This window comes from Armigeres subalbatus, chromosome 1 (genome assembly GCF_024139115.2).
Source record: "Armigeres subalbatus isolate Guangzhou_Male chromosome 1, GZ_Asu_2, whole genome shotgun sequence".
NCBI classification, from domain to species: domain Eukaryota; kingdom Metazoa; phylum Arthropoda; class Insecta; order Diptera; family Culicidae; genus Armigeres; species Armigeres subalbatus.
In genome coordinates this window covers 152,186,630-152,210,759 of record NC_085139.1, presented here as the reverse complement: position 1 = coordinate 152,210,759, position 24,130 = coordinate 152,186,630, and the positions used below count along the sequence as shown (strand labels likewise).

Below are 24,130 nucleotides of genomic sequence, written 5' to 3'. Positions count from 1 at the left end.
CAAAATTTGCTCTTCGATGACAGTTTGCACTGATGGTGTTCACCGCGTAAAGGCCCTTTTTCTAAACTCAGCGAAAACCCACACGGCACTGAAATTCAAAACTATTCAAAATAAAGATAAAAAGTTATTAAATTTAGGTACTTTTTACCAAAACTCCCATTTTGAATATTTTTGTTTTGGTTGACGAGTGATTTTAACTTATGTCGTTTTCGTTTTTGTGGTGTAGCTACACCGGAAAGTGCATAATTTTGCACCACATAAAGGCTGCCTTACACCTCGGGAAAATTTTCCGCCGGATTTTGATCCCCATGCATTTTAAATGGGGCCGGGATTTTGATTTTCCGTGCCCAAATCCCAAAAACATCGCATATGCAAAAATGGATGGGGAAAAAATCCGCGGACCAAATTCCCGAGGTGTGAGGCTACCTTAAACGAACATTTTCAGTGCAGTCCCAGTAAGATTGCGAAAGTATATGTGAGTGTGACATCGGTCATCTTCCATGCTTCTGTCATATTTGTTTTTGTTCTTGCTGCCTGCTTTGAAATATGTATGTTATTCCAATCATTCTTGTTGAGATTAAATTGAAATTGTATGAATAGTGTCACTCTTATAGACATTTTACTTTTACTTTCTGTTTAATTGCATCGATTATCTAAAGCTGAACACAGTACTCACTGTCTGACATATCATGAAAACGATGCATGATATTTCAAAACGAATCAAATATTGCAAAATTTCACGGCCAATGATTCATTAAGAGCTTCTTTGTTTCTGATGGAAGTATTAAAATATGCAAAAGCATATTCCAATTAATCACAATACAAAACTACGAGTAGATTGATTTTTGGGTTTTCATTGGGAATTCTTGGGCCATTTCAGGTTTTTGAGAAGAATGTTGGATTCTTAGGGAAACGTTTGTTTGTACTAATCTTAAATTTGCTATTATATAACAATGCGGCGAACTTCGGTTCGTAAGAGACATACATTTTTCTTAGCACTCACAAATTAAGTGGAAAGTAGAATCATAGATATAATAATCAAGATGTTGGGGTCAGAGCAAATTAGTACTTATTTTATGGTTCCATGTACTAAGATTTCGGTACCCAGTAAAACAAAGCAACGCTTCAGCAAAAAAATTGAATTGTTCTAATTTTATACTGTTGTCAAGGTTATCATCCTGACTGTTTATTTATTATTTTCCTGGGGTTTGTGGCTGTTCTACGATCATTTTAATTTTCTTCAACCTTAATATTTTTATTTGTTTTCAGATCAACGCTTAAAACTGTGGAATTTATTGCAATGTCTAAAAGGTTGAGGAATTGAATCGATAGGTAATTGGCCAAGCCTTCGGGGATTTTCTCCTGCGCGGAAATCGAGAAAAGCGTTCTCCAACACTTGTAAGGGGCAGTTTGGCTTCTCAACGTCAGCTACTTAAACACTACTTTCGAAAAGGAAGGTTGCAGATGCACGATCCGTCTCCGGCCAGAGACTCTTGCATAAAGGCGGGTGTTAGGCTTGACACTCTGGAACACTAAGCTTCGTCAATCTAAAAGAAACTCAGAAAGAATTCGAACCCAAACAACACCATGCAGAACGTTCTATCGTTTGCGTTGAATTCTAACCAAAGTAGGATAAGGGAGCGATGGTGCTGACCTACACGTGCCATGTCGCTTAGCAGACGATGTTTGGCACGAAGGAAGCAGCGAGTTTACGTTGTGAGCAACGGTGGCAATCTACCTGTCGGATCGCGACGACGCCTTGCCATAGGTGGATTGGCTACGTGCTACGTGCTGGTGAGCCCCAGGTTCAATCGGGACATCGTTGATGGCCTGACGGGCCGTAACGATGATTACGGTGGAATTCACGTTCGTGTGGATCTCACCAGACGATGGCAATTCTCCTGATTCTTGCACTATCGAAAGATGGGAGGCAGCCACTGGCTCGGAGCGGCACACTCTTCGAGTCGGTTTCGGGGGTGGTTTCGTAAGGTGAGGAGAACGCAACGGATTTTACCACCCAATCGTGCTCCTTAAAGATGGTTTACCATAGGTGACGGTATTTTCAACAATAATACCCACGTCAACGCGGGTTTGATACCTGCTTGACGTGAACAATTAGGCATCAGGTTAGCATCAGGTCAGGTCCCAAAGACATAATGTTATCTGGTTTATCCTAGGTCAAGGCTTGGTTTAATCAAAGGGACTTGGAATTACTGACACATGCCGATCTAGTAGTATAACGATCAAGATCAACTTATAACAATAGTGGCGTATTGTTTAAAATCACGTGGCAGTTATCTTCGGGGTTAGGCAATAAATCACAGGTTTGACCTGAGAATCCCACAGAGCCACGCATTTGCACACTTAAACCACTTTAAACTCTACTTGAGTATTTAGCAGCTCTTAAGCTAGGCCTATTCCTCATTCTAGTTGGAAAGTACCTAACTCTCTCCCGCCTATTATGTCTGTAGTGCACCATCAAATGTTGCACCTTCTAACCTTCATCGAATTGTTTCAACAACAAAAAGCTTTATGGTTCCATTTGACTGCAAATATAATCAATTTTAGTATTATTGTATTCCCTAACCTCGACCAAACCGCGAGTCTTTCGGTTCCCCAAAACTAACACTATGTATAAGAATCAAGAAGTGTATTATTAAACTTGATTTCGGCTCCGTAACGCATCACGGCAAATGAGCCTTCCAAATAAACGAAAGATTTAAAAAATAATCAATTTTAAGTACAAATAGTTAAATTATTGAAATCAATCAATTAACTATTGATTTGAAATCATTTTTTTTTTTCGTTTTTCACTAATTTTAGCTATGCCAAATAACTTTTGTTCTATTTTTTTTTTATCTTCATTAATGTGATACTTTTGTTCTAGCATTTTTCTCAAAGATTGAAATCTTTGAAAAAGTCGTGGGCGGGAAAGGGTTAATATTCACTAATAGCTGCCTCTAGTTCCCTAGCTTTTACGAATGGTATAGTCTACGATCTGTTGAAATCAATGGTCAAGTGGAGAACGATCAAACCGAAGATCGCATTGAAGGCGTGATTACTAGGTAGAAAATGTGTTATTTTGCATTATTTCTAGAGCAAATTTCGGTTTTATGCTATCATAGTTTCTGCTTTTATGGAAATATTCGCATGCAAGGCAAATGATTCTTGTCATATTGTGTTCGGGTTCGGATAAAGGTTTGTCACTAGGTGCGTTTGTCAGTAACAAACTCTGTTGATGACAAAGAGTATATTGTTAGGCGTTGCTCGAATATTGATTCCCTGCTGAGAGGTTATCTGAGTAATGCAGTTTTCGCCTCCTCGGATAGACAGCGCTGTCCAATAGAGGTACAGGGGTTGAACAGAATGATCGGGACAGGCAAAATTTTGTCAAAATTCAAATGATCATAACCATGTAAAATATCAACCGATTTTAATGATTCTGCCAGGGATAGACGGCAAAATTCAACTGATTTTGGAAAACCAGTTCCAGATCAAATTTCAAGACCGCCGGATACCGGAGATATTCCAGATAATGCCCAATTGTAATTGAAATATTCGTTTCAAAATATAGTGTGAACGCTTACGTTGGACCATTTTCCCCCATAGGTGTATTTTAGACCTTTCTCCAATCATATTTTTATTGTTATGTCCTTTAAAACTATGAAGTCGGACACCCACTTGATGTATTTGAAATAGTTTAAATTTCCAACTTTGCTCGGAATCGGGCTGACGGACTTCACGGGAACGGATATGTCTCGTGTTTGTCGACCGATCTGTAACATCAATGTATCAATCAACTCAGGGAAAGCTCTAGGAAAAGCTGGTAGAATCATGAAAATCGGTTGATTCTTCACAGAGTTATGGCCATTTGAATACTGACAAAATGTTGCCTGTCCCGATCATATCTCGACTTGAAAGTCAACTACGAGATACTGAAGACGACCTTACAGCTGAGGTTGAAATATGTACAGGGGTTAGACAAAAAGGTTAAGATAGGCAAAATTTTGTCGAAGTTCAAATCAGCATAACTTTGCGTAGAATAGTCCGATTTTGATGGAAAAAACTCTTCTAGTATACTGTTCTCATGCAAAACTTTGGATTGATCATTGGCCACCGGAGATGTTCCGGGTTTTCTGAGGGTATGTCAAAAATGCATTTTTTCTTCTGCTTGTCATTTTATATGACGTTTACTCGCATCGTGTTTTATGCTTTCCCCAGAAACTAGAACTAATATGCTGACCAATGCTGGCTGCATACCGAAAATTCGTTAGGTATAAGCAGAGATATGGCTTTTTTCGTGAAAACGGTACGGGATGGGCCATACACCCTGAACAAATGTCACTTTCGTCACACCCGGAACACGTTACAAATTGACCAGAGAGTCTTACAGTCCTCAAAATGTATTTCTAATAAAGATCCTATATTCATTGTCTTTGGAAAACATGAATTTTGACACCCATATATGCATGGTTCCAGATGGTGCCAAAACCGGCACCTCCTGGAAGACCCTTGGAACCTGCTATAAGGGTGGAAGTGGACTCTATCATTCTGTAAATGTTTCTGTAATCATTGTTTCGTAAAGTCATGAAGTGAGATACTCATATTTGCATTATTCCGATCTGTTATCATTTCATCATGTTCCCGGAACCGTTTTTATGGAAATGGCCATATCTCTGCGTAGTTTTGATTGATTCTCGATCTACAGACACCATTAGTCGGCATATTAGTTCTAGTTTTTGCAGAGAGCATAAAACAGTATAAAAGTAAACGTCACATAAAATGACAAGCAGTGGAAAAAATGCATTTTGAACATACCCTCGGAAAACCCGGAACATCTCCGGTGGCCAAGGACCAATCTCAGATTCTGTAAGAGGGCAGTATACTAGAAGAGTGTCTGCTTCTGATGGTCCTGGTTTTTATCAAAATCGGATTATTCTACGCGAAGTTATGTTGATTTGAATTTTGACATATTTTACCTATCTCAACCTTTTAGTCTAACCCCTATATGTAAAAGTAATACGAGATGGTGGAATTGTACCATTCACCGTCTTATGACAGTGAAAATATTCCACTAAAAAAGAGCTAAATAGTTTTCAGTTTTCTATGTTGTTAAAAAATGAATACTTTTTTACCCATTGATGTCCACATGCTGGCAGATCGAAAAGGACTAGGGCATGGATTTCGGGATGAAACTATTGTTACATAGAAGTTAGTATTTTTTTGTCTCCAGGCAAATCCAATGGAATTTCCCTTCGAAGTTCAGAAGAAAACTCTTCGATGATTCAGTAGTGTTTTAGAATGTTGTATGTTGTGTTGTAGAATTACATTACATATACATAAAGTTTCTCACTCGACGGCTGTGTTGCAGTACATGTGTTAGAAACCTCCAAACCCGTGGCCGAAATATGTCGATGGTTTTTTGATGAAGGAGCAGTCGCACAAACATATTTTCTTTATTTTCTTATCTTTAATTTCGATGTATCTTTTCAAAATGCATGAGCTCTCGGGATGGAGTTCCTGCTGAAGAAGAGTGAAACTGTTGTACAAAGGTTGCCAAATAGTTCTAAGCGATTGGCTGCGCGATCGATTGACGTTTTATTTGCCTTCAAGGCGATTCGAAATACCCCAATTTGTGTTGGAATATATTGTGGAAAAGTCTATCAAGGAGCAGACCAGAAGAGTTTGTTCTGTTGAATGACGGCTAGTCCAACCTAAGAGAATGGGATTTTTTTCAATGCCGGTGTTGCCACAAGAGAATGCAACTGGCAGCCCGGAGCAGTAGTATGTAATGTAAAATCATACGGTCTACGGTCTACGGTCTACATCTTGAATGTCATAGACGTGACGAGGCACATTATGAAATAACGCGAGGAAATCGTAATTACTAGAACATTTATGTTATTATTGGAAAATTATTGCAACTGTGAATCTGAAATTGTAATCTGAAAGGTAATGAATTATTAGCTAAGCGAGGTGTAATTCCTTAGACGTAGAATCAATTATTACATTTATGTCATGTCCACAGTTCTTTACTAGTCATATTCAACAGTTGATTTTGGAACCATAGAACTATAAAGGTCACTGAAATATAAGTTCAACCTATATAAACTAGGTACACTCTATCATACTCTTTGTATCATTCTAGTTTTGAAGCGTTTTATACACTGCTGTCACATTTCAGAACCTTTTTCTTGTGCGGAATCTACAGCTGGTAAAGACGCTTTATCCCGCAAAAAACTTTGGCACATTTTGAGCGGGCTTTGTTGGCTATCTAGGATTTTGCAGCTTGGAAAAACTTGTGTCATACCCCTCGATTCCAACTACATCAGATTCACCCTGGAATGAGACTAGTTTAATGCTAATAGAATGTTAATCGTTAGGCAAACCCGTATCGCCGGCGATTCGTGCAAAAACGTTGAACTTTGATTATCGATGCTGATGTAAGTAGGTCGACTATCGCATTCCATGATCGGTCAAACCTCTAGTTGGCGCCTTTTCAAAGATCGATGAATTCCGGTGTGTGAATCGGTGCATCGGATCTTCAGAATTGTGAACCGTAATTGTTTATTCAACGGGAAATTTCGCAGAGAGCCCGGGAAACTGGGAACACTACACACCACTTCTACAACGGTATATGCCTCCACCGGCTATTATTTTTGTAGTTTATTGTTTTAGTTTGGAAAAAACAATCAACGAAAATGTTGCCATGACAGCAGTACTAAAAAAATCTGAAGGGGGCATTAATAGATTACGTACTGAAGCGACGCTTGCATGTCTGGGTACCGAAGACCGTTCAGAGCATGCGAAACTGGAACCACGAAAAAATCACCAGTTTCATATTGATTGTTGGTAGAATGTATTATAAATGAAATTGGTTTCCAAAGTTTTCCAGTTTTATAAAATATTGCTTTGCAAAGATATTTATTAAACGAATTAAAAAAGCTCGAATCAGTTTATACATTCTAAGCTCGATTCTAAACTAATCTTGTTATACATGTACATTCGTGATATGCTGATTGAGCTAATAGCCGTTTAAAATTGCGCCATTTATTATAATAAATATGATAAAGAGTAACTTGATGCCCATCTACATACATTCAATTTTCAATTCCACTTGTAGACGATATTTATTAAGATTAATGGCGTAATCTGAATAGGCTATAACACATCGCCTCATCTATTGAATTTTATTTTTAAGAGGTGACCTGTCAGCCATTTGAACATATGTACTGCGACTTAAACATTACAATTCACAAATTATGTTCAATTATGCTAAATATGCTCAATTCCATGTGTGGTACCTGGGTGCGGGCCTGAGTATATGAGAAGGATGATTCAAATCGGGGAGATCAGAGGATGTCATGAGGGTGAAAAGAACTATGTGAAATGGAAGTTTGAAATAAAGAATCTTGTTGAAAGGAGTTTAATTAATCTCGATTAATAAATCTAAAACTGGAAGTATCACATTGGCGACGAGGAATAACGGAAGGTATTGGAATATTTTTATAACATTGATTGTAAAACCTCGATTTCCAAAATATGGAAAGGTAGGATTTTTTTTCTATGTAGTTATGTGACGATGGTGTTTTTTTTTCATCAAAAAAAAAAAAAAAAAAATTGTATGCATATATATATGTTTGCGAGAAAAGATCACAGAGGTGAACCGCAAAATAGCACAGTATTCAGCAGAGGCGAACTGCTGCACCTAAAGACCGCAGAGGCGGACACGTCGCAGTACGTGGAATAGCCGCAAAGGCGGTAGGCTCCTGGAAGCGACTGCTTAGCAGTGAATCAGAAAAGACAGAGGTCATATATCGGACAGAGGTCATTTGCTGAGAAATCATTGCCAGAGGGCGATCAAAGACAGGTATGGAAAAAAAATGATTAATGAAAATGCACAAAACTTATTGAATGTAATGGGATTTTTAGAAAACGCTTCGCGATGGAGAAGTGGGAAATCGCCCAGTTCAAATTCAAATTGTTCCCCCCCAATGCCGTGCGGAGTGAATGGATCAAGTACAAAAGGAATTTTGATTACATAATCGCAGCAACGGGAGAAACGGATCGCACGAGAATAAAACACATATTTTTAGCGAAAGCCGGGCCGGACCTGCAAGAAGTCTTTGCATCCATTCCCGGAGCAGATGTAGTGGAGGATCTGGAGGAAACAGTCGATCCATTCGGTGTTGCGATATCTAAGCTTGACGAATATTTTTCGCCGAAACAACACGAGACCTTTGAACGCAACATATTTTGGACATTAAAGCCAGTGTTGTTTACGCCCTTTGCGTAACACGGCACCTACGAAAAAGCTGCGCTGAACGCACATCTTCGACAACAAGCTCCAGATGACGTGGCGATGACGGTTGATTGAAGTGTCACTTGCGATACTTCGTCAACAGGTGCTGTGTCTAATGCTCAATGTATCAGATGAAAGATCAGTTCACAATATAGCAACGTAAATCTATTAGTTATTATTAAATTAAGAAGCGTGTACTAAGTTTATACCGATTACAAAACGGATTAACATTGTCGGTGCATACCGCAGTGGTATGTATCAGTAATTTTGCTTTGAAGTATACATGAACTAGATCTCAATGAATTACAGGTTAGCCTGTGTGCAGAAGTCGAACGCTAATAACAATAACTCATATCGAATTGTACCAGTCAAGACATCAGGTAATAATATTGGCAATAATATTAGAAAACAACTAATTGAATTACCATATCAGTTATTAGAAATATATCCCATTATATTACGGATGATCAGATTAGCCAACACGAAAAAGTAGGAAGCTTACAAACGTAAGTACACACAGTCAAACTGTATATTAGAAATAATAATCGATCATGTTCTACAGGAAATTTTTAATCGATCCGTCAAATAAATTGATTAAAACTACGGAAAAACGCTTTCTTAGTTGCATTCGCAACAGTTTAAAAATTTCGTTTTGGATTTGTCGACAATGCCCAGGCAAAATCAGGTGCCAAGAGAGAGTATGCTGCAGACTTGCTTGCTCTGCGATCAGCCGGATGACAACGAAATGGTTTGCTGTGACCGGTGCGACGAGTGGTTCCACTTCAACTGCGTTGGAGTCAACGAGGACGTGGCTAACCGTTCATGGTTGTGCCCGGATTGCTTAGCATCTACGAATGCGGCTCCACAGCTGCCACCATCATCGACTCCGTCAGCAGCGCCCACACGTGAGCCACCTATACGTCCACCCATGCCGTCACCACGAATGCCTAATTTGTCTTCGCAAACAATCCCTCCGGTACCGTCTTCTCGTACACCAGCCCCAGGTCTTCGAAATTCTGAAGCACAACCTTCGCCATCACCGCAACTGCCCGTCAACCAGCAAAGTAATCCGCCAGTGCCTTTTCCCCGTACTCCAACTCCTCGTCCACGAGCTTATGGTGCGTCATCGTTTGCCCAGCATTCGCATGTATTGCTTTCTCCTGTCGCTGAGGTTTCGGAGGATGTGAACGTCAATCGAAATGTAGTGTCAGGAGACGATCTCATGAGTAGGCTGCCTTCCGATCTCCGAATTCAGTTTTTGGAACAGCAGGAAGCCATCGAACTGCGGTATTTGAGACGTAGGTTTCAGATGTTGCTGGAGACACCGACAAACATGAATCACGGACATCCCAGGGTGAATATTTCGGCTCCCGAATACCATTCCTCGCCAGTGTGTGCCAATCGGGTTCCCCCACCACCCACTCCAATCGTAAATCCAGAACATTCGTCTATTCCTGCGAATCTTCCTGCGGTCCGAAGCCAACCACCGGATGTTTTTATGATTCAGCCGACGTCATCCTACCAACAGCCGCATACTGGAACGTTTCATCAGCCTGACACCATCCATCGCCCTATCGCTTCAACCGTTCAACCTCAATCCAGTTATCGCCCTTATGTCCCTACTACGTCCCAACCTTACGCCAACCAAAGAACGCAAGCTTCTGCCTTTGCACCACTAGTTGGTAACCTACACCCAACAGGTCCAGAATACTATCCGTCGGCCTTCCATGAAGATCACATGTTAGGGACGACGCTGCTAAATAGAAGCCAAATGGCCGCACGCCACGCTGTACCAAAGGAACTACCATTTTTCAGCGGTGAACCAGAGGACTGGCCCTTATTTTTCGCCTCATTTGAGAACACTACACACCTTTGTGGGTTCACAGCGGAAGAGAACATGGTCCGACTTCAAAAGTGTTTACGAGGAAAGGCATTAGAAGCGGTAAAGTGTCAATTATTGCACCCTAGCAACCTGAATCAAGTCATCGATACCCTGAAGATGCTTTTCGGTCGCCCGGAAATTATTGTACATTCTCTACTACAAAAGATTAACAGTCTTCCGGCCCCTAGAGCGGATCGTCTTACAACGCTAGTTGACTTCGCTTTGGCGGTACGTAATATGGTGGCCACAGTCAAGGCTTGTAATCTAGAAGAGCAGCTATGTAACCTAACCCTTTTGCACAGTTTAACTGAACGTCTTCCACCAATGATTCGCTTGAACTGGGCAACTCACCGACAGTCTCTTCAACTCGTAACATTGTCTGAGTTCAGTGAATGGTTATACAAATTAGCAGAAGCAGCAAGCACAGTGACGATGCCGCAGCTCTCCGGGGTTGTCGATAATAAAAATCGACGTTGTAGGAAAGAAGACGGTTTTTTAAACGCCCACTCCGAAACCGATCTGCAACTGCAACGAGCTGAGGTGAACACCGGGTGCGTCATCTGCCAGGGAAGTTGTGCTACTGTGGATAAATGCAAGCGGTTTATTTCATTCAACCTTTCTGCTCGTTGGGATACACTTCGGGAGTTAAAACTTTGTCGAAGCTGCCTAGGAAACCACCGAGGTCCATGCAAAGCAGCCAAATCGTGTGGAAAAAACGGGTGTCAATACAAGCACCATCGCCTGTTACATAACGACGCGAGGGACTCGCTAGAAGCCCCTCTGCCAGGTTCAAGCCATCAAACCAGATTTCCAAGGCAAGTTGATGCAGAAGAGATACCTGATGCCGAGCCATGCAATACGCATCGTGGAGGAAACAAGGCAGTACTGTTCCAGTATATCCCTATCATCCTTTACAATAACGGAATCGAGCTGCGAACACATGCCTTCCTTGATAGTGGATCATCTTTGACGCTGATGGAAGAGGATCTGGCAAATCAATTGAAGCTGGATGGAGAGAAATATCCGCTGTGTTTACGGTGGACAGCGGATACTTGCCGGTATGAGAAGGATGCCAGGATAGTTACGTTAAACATTTCGGGCGTGCTCTCTGGGAGTAGTCAACACAAGTTAACAGAGGTTTACACGGTGAAGAAATTGATGCTTCCCTCCCAGTCACTACCAGTAAGTGAACTCTCTGACAGGTATATGCATCTAAAAGGACTACCAATAGACACCTACAACAATGTTCGGCCGAAGATATTGATAGGTGTAAGCAATGCAAGGATTATACACGCTCTAGATGGACGCGAAGGGAAGTTGGATGAGCCTGTAGCAGTAAAAACACGGTTAGGTTGGACAGTTTATGGAACGTATCCGTCGGTTGATTGTCAAGAAACTAGTTCCACTACACACAGCTTCCACATTTGCATGCATTCTAGGGAATCTGATGAGAAAATGCACCACGTAGTGAAAAATCTTCTCGCACTCGATAGTCTTGGAATCAATGCACCACCACACCAAATCCTTTCTAAAGAAGATGAACGAGCCTTAGCGAAACTTAGTAAAGACACATCATTCAAAGATGGTCGTTACGAAGTGGGTCTATTATGGAGGTATGACAATGTGCAGCTGCCTAATAGTCGATCCATGGCAATGAAACGGTATAACTGTCTGATTAAAAGAATGGAACGAGAACCTGAATTATCCAAAACAATGAGAGCGAAGATGGCCGAATATGTCGCAAAAGGTTATATGCGCAAGTTGTCACCGGAGGAAAGTCAAAAGGTCGGAGAACGTACATGGTATTTGCCAATATTCCCTGTATTTAACCCCAACAAGCCTGGTAAGATCCGGATAGTTTTCGATGCCGCTGTTTCCTTTAGGGGAGTTTCTCTGAACTCCGTGCTGATGAAGGGACCGGACCAGTTGAACGCTCTACCACCGGTATTATACAAGTTCCGGGAGCGGTTGATAGGTCTAGGAGGTGACGTTGCTGAGATGTTTCACCAGATGCGGATACGGTCAGAAGATGAGGACAGTCAGCGAATTCTATGGTGTGCTAACGAGTATACTACTGAGCCATGTGACTATGTGATGCAGGTCGTAACATTTGGCGCCACCTGTTCGCCCAGTACGGCATTGTATGTTCTGAATAAGAATGCTTCTCGGTTTGAGGACGCATACCCTACAGCCGTTGATGCTATCTGCCGTCGACACTATGTTGACGATATGTTGACCAGCGTCGACACCGAAGAGCAGGCGATTCAGTTAGCTCACGATGTGCGGTACATTCACAGCCAGGGTGGATTTCACATGAGAAACTGGGTTTCAAACTCATCAGTAGTTGTCGAGGCTCTAGAAGCAAACCCTAAGCCCGGAAAATCGTTGGAGATGAACGCCGAACTCGCAATGGAAAAGGTTCTCGGTATGTGGTGGGATACCACGTCTGACGTATTCCGTTACAAACTTTGTACGGATCGCAATAAAGAACTTCTATCTGGTGTTAAGTATCCTACCAAACGCGATATCCTCCGTACACTAATGGCGATTTTTGATCCTTTGGGGCTGATTGCGCATTATCTGATGTACCTGAAAGTACTGTTGCAGGAGATTTGGAGATCCAAGACCGGTTGGGACGAAAAAATCGAGAAGAAACATCTGGAAAAGTGGTTAAATTGGCTTCGCATATTACCCGAAATGCAGAGTGTTGAAATACCCCGCTGCTATTTTCGACATAAAGCGGGAATAACGGCCGCTAACGTGGAACTACATACTTTCGTGGATGCCAGCGAAAATGGTTTCGCGGCTGTCGCGTATTTTCGCTTCGAAGTACGGGATTTCGTCCACTGCACACTAATCGGAAGTAAGACCAGAGTAGCGCCTATTAAATTCGTCTCGATCCCTCGCTTGGAGTTGCAAGCGGCCGTCGTAGGATCACGCTTGGCGCGAAGTATTGAGGAAGGACACTCTATTAGAATCGGTCGTCGATACTTCTGGACGGATGCGCGAGACGTCATGTGTTGGCTGCAGTCTGATCATCGTCGCTATTCGCAATTTGTGGCTTTCCGCGTTGGCGAAATATTGGAGACAACAAACATAACCGAGTGGAGGTGGCTGGGCACTAAGCACAACGTAGCTGACGACGGCACTAAATGGAAACTTAGACCAGACCTCAAGCCAACCAGCCGTTGGTATACCGGACCATCTTTCTTGTGGAAGCCTAAGAATGAGTGGCCACAATCAACAATAAACGACATAGAAACATCCGCTGAGATTCGTTCTAACGTGCTCCACCATACCGAATGCAAATCTCGAATCCTACAACCAGAAAATTACTCTTGTTGGCAACGATTGATTCGCGTGACATCATTTGTTCGTCGTTTCGTCGAAAATATCAAGCGGAAACAAAACAAGCAACCAGTGATCAATGGACCCCTTACGACTTATGAGCTTTCTCTAGCGGAGACATATCAAATCAAGCGAGCTCAGGAAGACGTGTTTAGCGATGAGATGGCAAAAATTCTGGCCGCTGATCGCTGTCTCAGCAAGAAGGATCGATTATACAAGCTCAACCCTTTCTTTGATGATCGCGGCATCATGCGAAGCGACAGCCGTTTAGGCGAGTGTGATTTTATAGATGAGAGTGACCAATATCCAATCGTTCTTCCTCGGGAGCACCGAACGACACATCTTATAGTTGCAAACATACATAATCAGTATCATCATCAAAGTCGCGAAACCTGCGTGAATGAAGTCCGAAGGCAATACAGTATTTCACGGGTGCGAAGGGTTTGCGATCAGGTGCGTCGGAATTGCCAAGTCTGTAAACTTCTTGGTGCGAAACCAGCTCCTCCGTCGATGGGATCTCTTCCAAAAGCACGAGTAGCCGCATTTGTACGCCCGTTTTCATACGTCGGCGTAGACTACTTCGGTCCTATCCTCGTCCTCGTTGGACGCCATCACGAAAAACGTTGGGGTGTAATCGTCACATGTTTGACAACCAGAGCGATACATATCGAACTAGCTACATCGTTGAATACCAGTTCGTGTATAATAGCGCTGAGGAATTGTTTTGCACGTCGTGGGACTCCGGTAGAGATCAGAAGTGATCGCGGAACTAATTTTGTGGGAGCGGAAAAGGAATTTAAGTCAGCGATGTCGAGAGTAGACCAGGATATGCTTGCGACTGAATTTACTACATCAACAACTTCCTGGCGTTTCAATCCACCGGCGTCTCCACACATGGGTGGATGTTGGGAACGCCTTATTCAGTCGGTGAAAAAAGTCCTGACGATCGTAAAACCTCAACGAGTGACTACAGAAGAGGTGCTACGAAGTTACTTGATACAGGTGGAAAATATTATAAATAGTCGACCGCTGACACATGTACCTGTGGACGACTACTCATCGCCGGCACTAACTCCAAACCACTTCCTGGTGGGATCGTCGAATGGTTCAAAACCACTAGTGCCGTACACAAATTGTCCATTGGCTCTTCAACAAGCGTGGAAATCATCAGATGCGTTGGCGAATCGTTTCTGGCAACGATGGGTAGCAGAGTACTTGCCTACCATTACTCGTCGTACGAAATGGTTTTACCCTGTAAAGCCGATCGCAGTTGGCGATGTTGTCATCGTAGTTGATCCTGAACTACCACGGAACAACTGGCCAAAAGGACGGATAGTATCAGTGAAGACTTCGAAAGACGGTCAAGTTCGCTCTGCAGTTGTACAGACCGCCAATGGATTCTTCGAAAGGCCTGCGGTGAAGATAGCAGTTCTAGACGTAGGTGCGTACGGAAGTAAGCCGGACCAAGGTACGACCACTGGGGGGGACTGTTGTTTACGCCCTTTGCGTAACACGGCACCTACGAAAAAGCTGCGCTGAACGCACATCTTCGACAACAAGCTCCAGATGACGTGGCGATGACGGTTGATTGAAGTGTCACTTGCGATACTTCGTCAACAGGTGCTGTGTCTAATGCTCAATGTATCAGATGAAAGATCAGTTCACAATATAGCAACGTAAATCTATTAGTTATTATTAAATTAAGAAGCGTGTACTAAGTTTATACCGATTACAAAACGGATTAACATTGTCGGTGCATACCGCAGTGGTATGTATCAGTAATTTTGCTTTGAAGTATACATGAACTAGATCTCAATGAATTACAGGTTAGCCTGTGTGCAGAAGTCGAACGCTAATAACAATAACTCATATCGAATTGTACCAGTCAAGACATCAGGTAATAATATTGGCAATAATATTAGAAAACAACTAATTGAATTACCATATCAGTTATTAGAAATATATCCCATTATATTACGGATGATCAGATTAGCCAACACGAAAAAGTAGGAAGCTTACAAACGTAAGTACACACAGTCAAACTGTATATTAGAAATAATAATCGATCATGTTCTACAGGAAATTTTTAATCGATCCGTCAAATAAATTGATTAAAACTACGGAAAAACGCTTTCTTAGTTGCATTCGCAACAGCCAGAGACGGGAGAATCATTGGGGAAATTCATGCTTAGGTGTCAAGATCAAGCGACTAAGTGCAAATTTGGTGACACTGCAGAAGAGAGCCGTGCAATTAGTGTAGTAGACAAGATAGTCCTATATGCACCAAATGAGCTCAAAGAGCAACTACTCCAGAAAGAAGTTTTGAGTCTCGACGACGTAACGAAAATGGTAAACTCGTACGAATCCGTAAAGCAGCAAGCGCAATCAATAAGTCTGCCAGGTACAAGCTTCTCTACCGAACCGGACTACGGATCTTCGTCGAATGTCAACAAGATTCAACAGCTATCACGAACCGAATGCACTCGATGTGGTCGGATTGGTCACATGGCAAACGATTTTAAATGCCCAGCACGATCCAGGGAATGTATCAAATGCAAACGTATTGGGCATTTTGCCGCACAATGTCGATCGATCCCGGCAACTAAGCGCAAACAGTTCTCTAAGGCTGAATCGAGATGGCCGAATAAAAGGTTTAAATCGGAGCAAGTAAACAAGATTGACACCGATGGTGCCAAGGAAGAAACTACCTTCTTGTTCAGTATCAGCGACGGAGGCGAAACAATTCAGATCAAGCTTGGAGGAGTTGTATTGCAGGTACTGATAGATTCTGGGTGTAAGAAAAACATTGTCGATGAGCGCTCTTGGAACTACATCAAAGCGAACGGAGCGAAAATATGGAACCAAAGAAAGAATTGTGATGAAATATTTCTACCATACGGGGAAAATGCGAAACCGTTGACTCTTTTGGGAAGGTTCGATGCGACGGTTTCCATAGCCGACGGAGCGAAAATTTTAGAACTGGTCTCTACATTCTATGTGGTCAAGGGTGGTCAGCAATGTTTATTAGGCCGCATCACAGCCACAGATTTGGGCGTGTTGTTTATCGGGTTGCCGAGCACTCACGGAATCAACGCAATCATTAATACCGGAGCTCATCCGTTCCCTAAAATTAAAGGTATTCAGGTAATGACATGAGTTAAGATTTTTTTTCTATTCAATAAAATGTTCAAACGTGAGTGGCTTAACTCCGTTTCAGGTAAAAATACCAATCGATGAATCTGTTCCGCCTGTTTGCCAACAACCAAGGCGGCCTCCTATCGCGCTCATGGTAAAAATTGAAGATAAGATAAACTCTCTGCTTGCTAATGATATTATTGAGACAGTTGAAGGCGGCTGTCAGTGGGTCTCTCCGTTGGTAACCGTAGTGAAGGACAATGGGGATCTACGCTTATGCGTGGATATGCGCAGAGCGAATGCAGCAATCATTCGTGAACGACATATTATGCCAACGATAGAAGATTTTCTACCAAGATTTACGTCTTCAAAGTGGTTTAGCCGGCTTGATGTAAAGGAGGCGTTCCATCAAGTGGAACTTGAGGCTGAAAGTCGTTACATAACCACATTCATAACACACATGGGCCTATTTCGCTACAAGCGTTTAATGTATGGTATTGCTTGTGCTCCGGAATTATTCCAGAGAATCCTTGAACAAATTTTGAGTCCGTTTAGCAAGAACGTGGTCAATTTTATAGATGACGTTCTTATTTTTGCCAACACTGAGGTGGAGCATGATGAAGTACTCAAAGCAGTGCTGTCGACACTGAATGAATATGGCATACTGCCCAGTTCCAGAGCTGGAATTCTTAGGACACGTCCTATCTGCAGATGGTATTCAACCGTCAAATAGTAAAATTGAATCCATTCAAAATTTTCGGGCACCAACTACCTCAGAAGAAGTTCGCAGCTTTCTTGGTTTGGTAACGTACGTTGGCCGGTTTTTGCCAGATCTAGCAACAGTCACCGCTCCACTGCGTGAATTGACACACTTGGGGGTTTCATTTACATGGGGCAAAGAGCAGCAGGAATCGTTCGCTAAACTCAAAAGATGATTGGAAACGTAGAGAACTTAAAATTTTTGACAATAAGTTGAGAACTAGGGTTATCGCCGATGCTTCTCCGGTGGCTCTCGGAGCCGTTCTTATACAGTTCGAAGGTTCTACCGACATTGTCCCCGTCCGATTGCTTACGCCAGTAAAAGTTTAACGACCACAGAAAAGCGTTATTGTCAGACGGAAAAGGAAGCTCTTGCGCTGGTCTGGGCAGTGGAGAGGTTTTCCGTCTATCTTATTGGACGCAGGTTTGAGCTTGAAACGGATCATAAACCACTGGAAGCGATTTTCAAGCCAACAGCTAGGCCATGTTCGAGAATTGAACGATGGGTACTAAGGCTGCAGGCGTTTACATTTGAGGTCAAGTATCGTAAAGGTACAAGCAATATAGCGGATCCACTATCACGATTGGTTGAAGAACATTCACCTGAAGAGTTTGACGCTGAGAGTAAATTTATGGTATTAGCAGTTATGGAATCAGCAGCAGTTGATATTCACCAACTCCAAAAACTATCTGGCACGGACGTTACGCTAGAGGCGGTGAAACGCAGTCTTCAAACCGGAAACTGGGAAACTCAACTAGTTAAATCTTTCTCTCCTTTCAAGAACGAACTAGGACTTATAGGAGACTTAGTTGTTCGCGGGAATAAACTAGTTATACCTGATTGTCTGAAAACACGTATGCTGGAACTTGCACATGAAGGTCACCCGGGAGAATCGGTGATGAAACGACGACTGCGTGACCGGGTTTGGTGGCCTGGAATGGATCGAGATGCAGAGAAGCAGGTTTAATCGTGCGAAGGTTGTAGATTGGTGAGTCTACCAGCTAGGCCAGAGCCAATGATTCGTCGTGAGATGCCCTCCAAGCCATGGGTGGAGGTGGCCATAGATTTTCTCGGACCCATGCCATGTGGAACCTACTTGCTTGTTGTTATCGACTATTATAGTCGATACAAGGAAGTGGAAACAATGACAAGAATAACAGCAAAAGAAACTGTAGAAAGACTAGACAGAATATTCAGCCGCCTTGGATATCCACAATCAATTACATTGGACAACGCGAAGCAGTTCGTGGGCATAGAATTGGATGAATACAGCAAAATAAAAGGAATTATTCTCAGGCATTCAACCCCCTATTGGCCGCAAGAGAACGGATTAGTAGAGCGCCAAAACCGGTCCCTGCTGAAACGCCTTCAGATCAGCAACGCACTCGGCAGAAACTGGCGGCAGGATCTTCGCGACTACTTGCTGATGTACTATACTACACCTCATTCAATCACCGGTAAAACCCCCACTGAATTACTATACGGTAGAACGATTCGATCTAAAATACCTGCACTGGAAGACATCGAAAACACACCAGTTGATGAGGATGTACGTGACAGAGACAAGTTACTGAAGGAGAAAGGAAAGCTGGCAGAAGACCTCAGACGTCGTGCTAGAAAATCGTCATTGTCCGAGGGAGATACTGTTCTTATGCAGAACCTTTTGCCAGGAAACAAATTATCAACGACATTCAACCCAAAAGAGTATACTGTTGTTCACCGCTCAGGACCACGTGTAACCATCGAGGATCAAGCTACAGGCAAATCGTATGACCGGAACGTTGCACATCTCAAAAAGGTGTCTGAGCCTGCAGCACAGACTGTTCCAAGTGAAGGATTCAGCTTTAATGAAGTTAACCAGCCGCCGGTGCCTACCAATGACACCGATGACGAATTCTACGGATTTGACCTTGGAACAGATTACAGCGCGGGGTCTAAATCGGATCCATCAAAACGTCAGCGACGTGTAATCAAGAAGCCATCTAGATATGCAGATTAGCAACTATAACAATTTCATTGAAGAGGGGAGATGTGGTACCTGGGTGCGGGCCTGAGTATATGAGAAGGATGATTCAAATCGGGGAGATCAGAGGATGTCATGAGGGTGAAAAGAACTATGTGAAATGGAAGTTTGAAATAAAGAATCTTGTTGAAAGGAGTTTAATTAATCTCGATTAATAAATCTAAAACTGGAAGTATCACACCATGGATTAACCAGCAAAGGCTCAACTAAAAGGTGGCCCATGTAATAAAATGTGAGCTAGCAAAGCAAGACTGTAATTATTGCTATTGAGTCATTAGATTCTATAAGATAATAAAAAATAACAAAATCTCAATAGATCAAAGCTGAATATTCAAAATCTGAAAAGGTTGTAAAAATCCTTTGCAAATACCAAAAACTTGGAATTCAAAAGAGTTTATGGAATGATTCTTCACCTCAAGCTAGTTGATTTTTCCAAAAGATACTTCGAAGAACAAGTTCTGATGTTGGTTCAAAATTTTGGAACTATTTTCAAGTTCCACAAAAAAAACTTGTTTATTAGAATAATTTCATGACTAATAATATATTCAAACCGATGGTCAAAGTAACGAAAGATAAAATTTAATAGCAGGAACATGAATTAGTATACAATACAACTGGTTGAATGTAAGCAATTTCTTTTACCTTGATTCATCGCCTAACTTTTATAAACTAATCGATTATTAAATGTCCTTCACTGTTTTTAATTATCCTTCTCTTATGACATACATAAAACTACATTTTTATTTATTTTGTATTAGATAAATAGAATTAAAACGCGCAATTACCATTCCCACTTTATTAAAAAAATCTAACTCCAACGCGCACCCGGTACATCAAAACCGAAGCCAAAACAAAACAGAATTTGACAGCAACAAGCACGTGGCATGCGGCTGTATTGGTAACACCACCATTCGAACAAGCTACACTCTCGATTTTATGCGTGCTACACTTTCCGTACGGTGCACGAAAAAGTGGGGTTTGGGTGTAGAGCGAAAACCAAAAACGAACAATTTCAGTGCAGAAAGTGTACACCCGGTGCAGCTACACCGCAAAAACGAAAACGACATTAATTTCAAAGTTTAGTCCCGTTTACCTCCGTTTCAATCTATACTCAGACACTGAGTAAAATTGTATTGCTCTCTTTTTTCTCACGGAAATCTTATAAGATGTATACATATTTTCAGTGAAAAGTTAAACAACTCAAATTTGGAGTAGTACCACTTTTTTTTATAAAAATGAGTATTGAGTCTTTTCAAATATTATTATGCTTCCAGTTGAAAACCGAAGTGAGCTCTCGCGACGATTGAGTTTTTCCTTATATCATGATGTCGCAACTGCATCGCGACTAGTGCGCATCTATGCCACCGCCGTGCGCCTTGATGCGCACTAGTCGCGACGTAGTTGCGACAAAAGGAAACGGGAGAAAACTCGATTGTCGCGAGAGCTCACTTCGGTTTTCAACTGGAAGTACAATACGTAACGTGAAAAACATTGTTTTTGAGAACCCCCATCCCTCGTAACTAGCTCGTAACAATCTATGTAACAATTTGCAGAACTACCCCCACCCATTTGCGCAACGCGTAATAAATACATTAGAGGCTTTAAAAATATGGGTTCTTTGGGAAAGTTTACCTTAAATGAGCCAAAGAATCGACTGAGACAATAAAACGATACACACTTAAAATAAATCGCCGAATTCGGTAAAATTTTACCGAAATCTCAACAGCAGAACTGTTCGGTAAATAATTTAACTGATTTTCGGTGATTTTGACAGTTGAGCAATGGAAAAAATTACAAAAAATCTGTAAAATGAATTACCGAACAGTTCTGCTGTTGAGATTTCGGTAAAATTTACCGAATACGGCGAAATGAGTTAAGTGTGTATACAGTTTTTGACGGGAAAGGTCAATTTACGGATCTTTCCTGTCCAAAAATGTTATCCGCTCAATCAATTCTTTATTTTATTTAAGGTCAACTTCCCAGAACCCATATTTTAAAAAACCGCCAAGTATTTTTTTAATTTTAAGCAAAAACTCGAAAAAGTGCTGTTTTTCAAGATTGGCCTAATACTACATGGTAAAATTTACTGAAATTCCATGGTTGTTTTGAAAACAGAGTGTAGTCTACGAAATAGTAGTTTCTACCACGGATTTTTTTTCAGTGTATGTTCGCACTAGGGCCTTGTAATATGTTATTCGGCTATCTTGATAAGTATTCTTTTGTCAATAATTTGAATAACATACTATTCAGGTCGTATAGTGCGAACATAGTATAACATATGCCCGACTTTGAACGAACATCGGGTGAATTTTTCATTAGTTAGAGGCTTCAAAAAAATATGGATTCTTTGGGAAAGTTGATCTTGAATAAGCTCAAGAATCGACTGAGACAACGATATACAATTTTTGACGGGAAAGGTCAATTTAACGTTTCATTTACCGCATCACCACTAGGGGATAAATTTGTTTTTTTACAATATTGTGCATAAATCCCACAATTTTATTCCCACCCTTGGGATTCCGCGTCGAGCACTCAACGCCACTGTTGCCTTCAACATAAAATGCTGATTGGATGTATAAGAATTTCAACAATTTTAATAGGATTTTTTATGTTTCATGTAACATATTTTTGTTACATGCAACATATTTCATGTTACATGCAACATTCTATATGTTACATGCAACATTCTATATGTTGCAGAAAACATATTTATGTTTCATAAAACATATTTTGTTGCATGAAACATTCTTTATGATACATGTAACATATTTTGTGTGGCATAAAATCGATCTTATTTATGTTATATGAAACATGATTTATGGTGCATAGAACATAATTTATGTTGCGTAGGATTTTTATGTTCATGCAACATATTTTATTTTACATGCAACATTCTGTATGTTGCAGAAAACATAATTATGTTTCATAGAACATATTTCATGTTGCATGTAACATGCTTTATGTTGTATGAAACATACTAAAACATAAAGCTTAATATATGTCGCACAAAACATAATTCATGTTGCATAAAACATAAGTTGTGTTGCATAAAACATGAGTTATGTTGCATAAAACATAAGTTATGTTGCATAAAACATAAGTTATATTGCATAAAACATAATTTATGTTGCAAAATCATAATTTATGTCGCACAAAACATATTTCATGTTGCATGAAACATAATGTATGTAACATAATTTATGTTGCATAAAACATAATTTATGTTGCAAAAAACATAATTTATGTTGCATAAAACATAATTTTTATCGCAAAAATCATAATTTATGTCGCACAAAACATAATTTATGTTGCATAAAACATAATTTATGTTGCCCGACACATAATTTATGTCGCATAAAACATGATTTATGTTGCATAAAAGTTAATTTATGTTGCAAAATCATAATTTATGCCGCACAAAACATATTTCATATTGCATGAAACATAATGTATGTCATCTAATTTATGCATATAACATAATTCATGTTGCGTATAACATATATATGTTGCATGCAACATATTTTATGTTGCCCATAACATAATTTATGTTGCATATAACATAATTCATGTTGCATATAACATAATTCATGTTGCATATAACATATTTTTTGTTGCATATAACATATTTTTTGTTGCATATAACATATTTTTTGTTGCATATAACATATTGTATGTTGCGTATAACATAATTTATGTTATATGCAACATAATGTTTTTGCTTATAACATAATTTATGTTGCGTATAACATAATTTATGTTGCATAGAACATAATTTATGTTACATAAAACATATTTCATGTAGTATAAAACATAATTTACGTATTATTTTATGTTGCACGAAACATAATTTATGTTGCATGAAATATATTTCATGTTGCATATAACATATTTTACGTTGCTTGAAACATAACATAATGCATAAAACGTATTTATGCATATTTCATGTTGCATGAAACATAATGTATGTTGCATGTAACATATTTTATGTGGCATAAAATCGGTCTTATTTATGTTGCATAAAACATAAAACATTTGGTTGTGTGAGTGCACTAATGCCAAAAAATAGATCTTTTAGCTAAATTTTGTATTGTCAAATGCAAGTTTTGACAGTATTATTTATGTATGAGTGAATAACATGTACAAATGGTCTATCGGGGAAGCAGTCGCTGAAGACAAGTGTCAATGTTTTCAATGACGAAACGAAAAGCAAAAAGCATTAATTTTTTTTGTATCCGTGCAATTTTCAGTGGATTCCTGCAGAATCAATGAAAACTATACCAATTAAAAAATAATTGATCTTTGCCGTCAAAAATTTTTATTCACTTAATCGATTCTTTGGCTTTCCGTTTCGGTCAACTTTCCCAAAGAACCCATATTTTTTGACGGCTCTTAGTACAGTAGCCGTTTGATAACTGCAAAATGTTTACTTTTCAGTTAACGAATGCCGTTCGATAACTGCAACGCATTCTGGACGTCAAACGATTGTCAATCGACGTCAGATGCAATAAAAGTGCATCTAAATGTGCAGCGCAACGCAGTTGTCAATGAGTGTGACACCAGTTTGAAGTTTAGCAGTCCGATAACTGCAAAACTGTTGCAACTATCGAATTGCAGATAAAAAGCATTGCAGTTAAATGACTTGCAGTTATCAAACGTCTACTGTATATAAAAAAAATTAAA

The 24,130-nt window shown here is 40.4% G+C and overlaps 3 protein-coding genes and 1 long non-coding RNA gene across 5 annotated transcripts; all 4 read left to right on the top strand.

The window, feature by feature from the left end:
- Positions 1–8,278: 8,278 nt before the first annotated feature.
- On the top strand, positions 8,279–14,823 carry LOC134206636 (uncharacterized). Its single transcript, XM_062682366.1, has 3 exons — positions 8,279–8,682; positions 8,736–14,743; positions 14,793–14,823. Exons 2-3 carry the CDS (start codon positions 8,970–8,972, stop codon positions 14,821–14,823), a joined length of 5,805 nt encoding a protein of 1,934 aa, XP_062538350.1. The 5' UTR covers positions 8,279–8,682; positions 8,736–8,969.
- Positions 14,824–14,840: 17 nt separating this feature from the next.
- Positions 14,841–15,685, top strand: LOC134207477 (uncharacterized). Of its 2 annotated transcripts, XR_009978375.1 has the most exons (4): positions 14,841–15,300; positions 15,359–15,429; positions 15,483–15,555; positions 15,612–15,685. It is a non-coding gene; the product is annotated as an uncharacterized LOC134207477 (long non-coding RNA). The 2 variants fall into 2 exon arrangements; XR_009978374.1 differs by having other exon boundaries at positions 15,483–15,680.
- Positions 15,686–15,878: 193 nt separating this feature from the next.
- LOC134206635 (uncharacterized protein K02A2.6-like) lies at positions 15,879–17,400 on the top strand. The gene is made up of 2 exons (XM_062682365.1): positions 15,879–16,676; positions 16,750–17,400. The coding sequence occupies exons 1-2, from the start codon at positions 15,879–15,881 to the stop codon at positions 17,398–17,400; spliced, it is 1,449 nt and encodes a 482-aa protein (XP_062538349.1).
- A 1,171-nt stretch (positions 17,401–18,571) lies between these two features.
- On the top strand, positions 18,572–19,426 carry LOC134206634 (uncharacterized protein K02A2.6-like). Its single transcript, XM_062682364.1, has one exon. The coding sequence runs from the start codon at positions 18,572–18,574 to the stop codon at positions 19,424–19,426; it is 855 nt and encodes a 284-aa protein (XP_062538348.1).
- Positions 19,427–24,130: the final 4,704 nt, after the last annotated feature.